We start from the raw sequence: 4,469 nt of genomic DNA on the forward strand, positions 1-4,469 counted from the left end.
AGTCCAGCAGACAGTGGCAGATTGTGCACACCCTAACAGGTCTGCATCGACATGGGAACTCAAATTTTCCATGAAATACTTGTGCTCAACTGTTACTCAACTTTACCAAGGAAAGCACAGATATTTCAGCTGTCTCTTTCTTGAAAGCACTGTTTTTCAAACCTGTACTTCCTAGGTTAGGAGTGCTACACTGAGATTAAAAAACTAGTCATCTCATATTTTGCATGTCCCTTCTACCCGTATCTACAGGAATATAGAAATAAAAGGCAAGAAGTCATCCTGTTTAAGTTGCAGATTTTGGTTGAGCAATTCTCATTTAAAGTGGAAAAACCAGTATTTTGTCAATGTATGGTATTATTTCCACTCTGATAATCCCACTGGCTTGGCTAGTGCAACTGTGCTATGTGCACTGACTCACTTCTTGTATTCTTTTTCCTTTAACATAATAATTGCCATAGGTCTCATGATTATGCTTAGCTTTGTTTTGAAATAAGAACTATTGACTGCTAGTAAGCTTTAAGCTCTATGCCAGAATTACTTCTAATTTTACTAATGAGAACAAATACTTCATTCAAAATCCATCTTAAACAGTAAACATTGCAAGTTTTAAGTAGAACCTCTCTTTTATTAAAACAGACTGAAGTCGTGCCATAATACAATTAAAATCACAAGTAGAAAATTAATACTCTAGTAATATACATGGGGGAACTAACCTTAATTGCAGCTTCTCTCAAGGCCTCCAGTCTCTGTCTACTGCTTTCTTTCATATTTACAACATCTTTGTAATCACCCTGTAGAGCTCTCTGGAGGCCATGGATTGCTTGAAAGACTGAGTTTTCACTTTCATTTAGCTCCTTTTGGAAAATTTCAAAGGTATGCACCTGAAAAAGTTTCTCTTCATCTGACAGTCCTGCATCCTTCTCAACAGCTCTCATAGCATTTTTTAGTTTGTTGAGAACAACGTTCTTTTGGCGAAGAAGACCAGATAATTTTCTGCAGCTCTCCAACACCCATTGCTTTCTCTGAGCGATAATGGCTCCTTTTCCACGGTGCAGCTTTATTGCATGCTTTACTACATCTTCATGCTCTCCAGGGTTTGCTAACTGGCCACAAGGTAGCAAAACCAACATCCATAGGGGAATAAAGCCAGTCACCTTCATTCTTCTTCACTTTTTATTGCTGTCAGGAGCAACTGATAATCCGCAACTGCTCAAAACTTTCTGCTACATGGCTTCTGCATGTCCAGTATGTGTACCAGGCTGCAAGACAGTACCAATTGGTTATCAAACATGATAAAGTTGGGCTATTAGGTTAAATAAATGTAGAAAACAAATGTAAGACTGCATTATATGATTGAATCTGTGATCCTGCACTATGATCTTCAACAGAATGTATATGTTCTCCATCAGTCAACAGTTATCAAGACCAAGAAAGAGCCCAAGGATATTGATATATATGAAATTTCATTTTCCCCTTGACTATTTTCTATGTATCATCTTGTTTTAAAAACACTGAATGGAAAGCTTAGTCATTTCACACAGTAGTCACCTGCACTTCTTATATGAGAGAAAAACCGTTAAAAATACTAAGTCACAATGCCATAGGCTGTACTTGAACCTAGCACCAGAACTCATTATTCTTATCTATTAGTAAACCTTTTGTCTTTTTTCAAGAGCATCCTAAAAAATTGTATCATTTATTTATACAGCCTCAAAAGCATTAACACACTCAACTATACAAAACATAATGAAAAAAGCTTAACTGAAATGGATTATATTATAAATCATATTTGTGAAAGAAACATTTCTACAGTAAAGAAAAAACAGCAAAACTTCCCGGACTTCTGAGCACTACTAGTTTGGATCAAAGACCTTCACCTGAAAGGGTACATGGCCTTGAGGTGTTTTACTTCAAAGCTAATCATTGATCCTCACGATTCTAAAATGGTTATAGGAACACTAAGAGTAAAATCAATTCATTCATAAGTTCATTTCCCAGAAGCTACTTGAAGGTCTATATTTAAACTGGTGTATTTGCTTTTATCACCAAGCAGGATAGTTTCACAACTAAGAACTAATTTCCTTCCCCCAGATCCTACAGGAAAATACTGACCTTATTGTAAAGTAACAGTTACATTTTCTTTTAAAAATAACCTCAAATAAACACAAAACACCATTAAAAAAAACCAACACCCACACCCCATGATAACAGTGCATAAATGTAGGTACAAAACATACATTTATCACTTAAGTATGGCATTCTAAAAATGTACAACATACACTACACATTAGTAGATCAGTAATAGAGCAGGTATTTGCCTAAAACTTTAGCTGCAATCTTGATCTCTGGGCCAACAGCTTTAATCAGGAGCTAACATATGGACACAGCCATCTGGAAGCAGTCTACCCAAAAGATAATCTTTTCCTATAATGCAGCAGCAGTCACAATCACCAGTATCCAAGCCAGCCTTTGTCAATATATAGTACGGGAAGGGAAGATGGCAAGCACAGCCATGCACGACCCTCATTTTTAAATGCCCTTCCATCTCTGCTTCAGAGACAACTGAGGAAACCTGTCTGTGGGTTGGATTATTTCTTTTCAACGCAGGAAATACAAGCCAAGCTATTTAGCTATCAATAGCGGACTATAGGCTAGAGTTTAATAACATGAAGAGCTAAAACTTTTAAAATTAAGAACTAACAGGTAATTGAAGTAGTAAAAGCGTACTCTTAATATCACAGCAAAAGCATATCTACATACTCTTAGTATCAACAAAATAGTAAAGTAGAAATATTTCAAAACTTAGACAAAGCTACGGGGTTTACTATTTTTAAGAGACCTGGAAAAAACAGCAATCCTCTCCACCTGGCAAAATTCTAGTGTGATATTTAAGGAAATACTTCTTCACATATACAAAGTAATACTCTTCCTGTTCAACAAGTTTGAGGGAGAGATTTTTCTGAATATATTACAACCTATTCCTGCAAGAAAGGGGGAGAAGAAAACGCCTAGTGTATACTCAAGCTTCCATCTGCAGGGAGTCGAGTAAAAAAACTCTACTGCACGACTTAGGCAGTATGTCAAACTGCATACCTAAACTCTGAGCAAACTAGTGAGCTTGCACGTTGTTGCACCATGTAACCTCACCGCCGTGGCTCAGACACAGTACAGTTTTGTTTCAGCAAGTGTTTTTTACTAGGCTAGCAAAGACTATTTAGAAAAGTGGCACCTGGGGCAGTGCTCAAAAGCTCTTAAGGGAAAACCGACCGTATGTATAAAAATGTATGTATTTCACAGTGCTGATAAAGAGAAAAAACCCCCACACACTTCTCCAGGCACCTAGTAGGTATCTAATTTGAGGGAACTCCTGTCGTTTGGAGTCCTTTTAAAGCACAGTTCGTCTTCTGACGGACCGCAGCTCATCTTCCGGATTTTTCTTTCCTGACCACGACGCCGCCGTACCAGGTTTCGTCCGGCTGCCTTCAGACCGCGCCGCCGGTGCGAGCCCTTGCCCCCTCCCGCCAGTCCTTCCCGCAGCGGCCCGCCGGCCGCCGCCCTCCGGTTCCCCCAGTCCGAGCTCCTCCCCGGGACCCGCCGAGGCGGGGGCGCCGCCCGCTGCCCCCGGGCACCGCTGCCCCGGCGCGCACCCACCTGAGCGCGATGGCGGCCGGCGGGCAGCGCCCAGCACCGCCGCCTGCTCTTCGCGGGCGCCCGGGCGGCGCCTGCCGGTACCTCTCCCTGGGGAAGGCCGGCGGGGGAGAACGGGAAGAGATCAGGAGAGCGCGGGTGCGAGCAGCCCCTTCCCCGCCCCCTCATGGCGGCGGAGGGAGGGAGGGAGGGAGGGAGGGAGGGAACGAGCCCGCCGCCCCGCAGCCCACCCGGCAGCGGCGCTCAACTCCCCAGCCCCGCGGTGAGGCCAAACCCGCCGCTGGCTCTTCGCGGCCCCCACACCCCCCCGCCGGCAGCCGCCCGGCGCCCACCTCAGGGCTGCGGCTAGCCCGACCGCCAAGCGGCAGGAGACAGAGAGAGGCACCGGCCCCGGGCGCCGTTTCCTTCCCCCGCCCCGCTCACCTGCGGGAGGCCGGCCGGCCGGCAGCGACCAGGGGAGCGCGGGAAGGCCGGGACCGGTACGGCGGCTGCGGCCGCTGACGGAAGGTGCCGAGGAGCCCCGTCCTCGCCAGCAGCCTCTCCCGCCCCCCGGCCCTGCGCCGCTCGCCGGTGCGGCACCTTTAAGCGCAGAGTCAGACGGGATATGTAGTCCGAGCGCCTCCTAGCGGCGCCTCACGGCAACCGTAGAGCGCGCTCTCCCGCCCCCAGATCCGCGGCGCACGCCGGGAGCCGTAGTCGCCGCCGGGCCCGACGCGGCGCACGCCGGGAGCCGAGGTTGGCGCGCCCGGGCACGGCGGCCGCCGCCTCCCCCCGCGGGCAGCGGTGCAGGGAGGGCCGCGGGCTCCACCGGCCCCGCGGGC

General features: G+C 46.9%; 1 protein-coding gene across 6 annotated transcripts in view; it reads right to left on the reverse strand.

Annotated features, from left to right (window-relative positions):
* TMCO3 (transmembrane and coiled-coil domains 3) overlaps positions 1-4,229 on the reverse strand; it is a 36,050-nt gene extending 31,821 nt beyond the window's left edge. For 4 of the 6 annotated variants that reach the window (XR_008746930.1, XR_008746931.1, XR_008746932.1 and 1 more), the window contains exons 1-2: positions 4,072-4,229; positions 714-1,259 (exon numbers count right to left, since the gene is read on the reverse strand). Coding sequence is in view for 3 of the 6 variants with exons in the window: in XM_055802652.1 (XP_055658627.1) it covers positions 714-1,160 (447 nt within the window). In the remaining 3 variants the exon portion in view is untranslated. The remainder of the gene's footprint in view (positions 1-713; positions 1,260-4,071) is intronic. The other 2 variants (XM_055802650.1, XM_055802651.1) reach the window with 2 other exon arrangements.
* Positions 4,230-4,469: the final 240 nt, after the last annotated feature.

Source organism: Falco peregrinus, chromosome 4 (genome assembly GCF_023634155.1).
Source record: "Falco peregrinus isolate bFalPer1 chromosome 4, bFalPer1.pri, whole genome shotgun sequence".
NCBI lineage: Eukaryota > Metazoa > Chordata > Aves > Falconiformes > Falconidae > Falco > Falco peregrinus.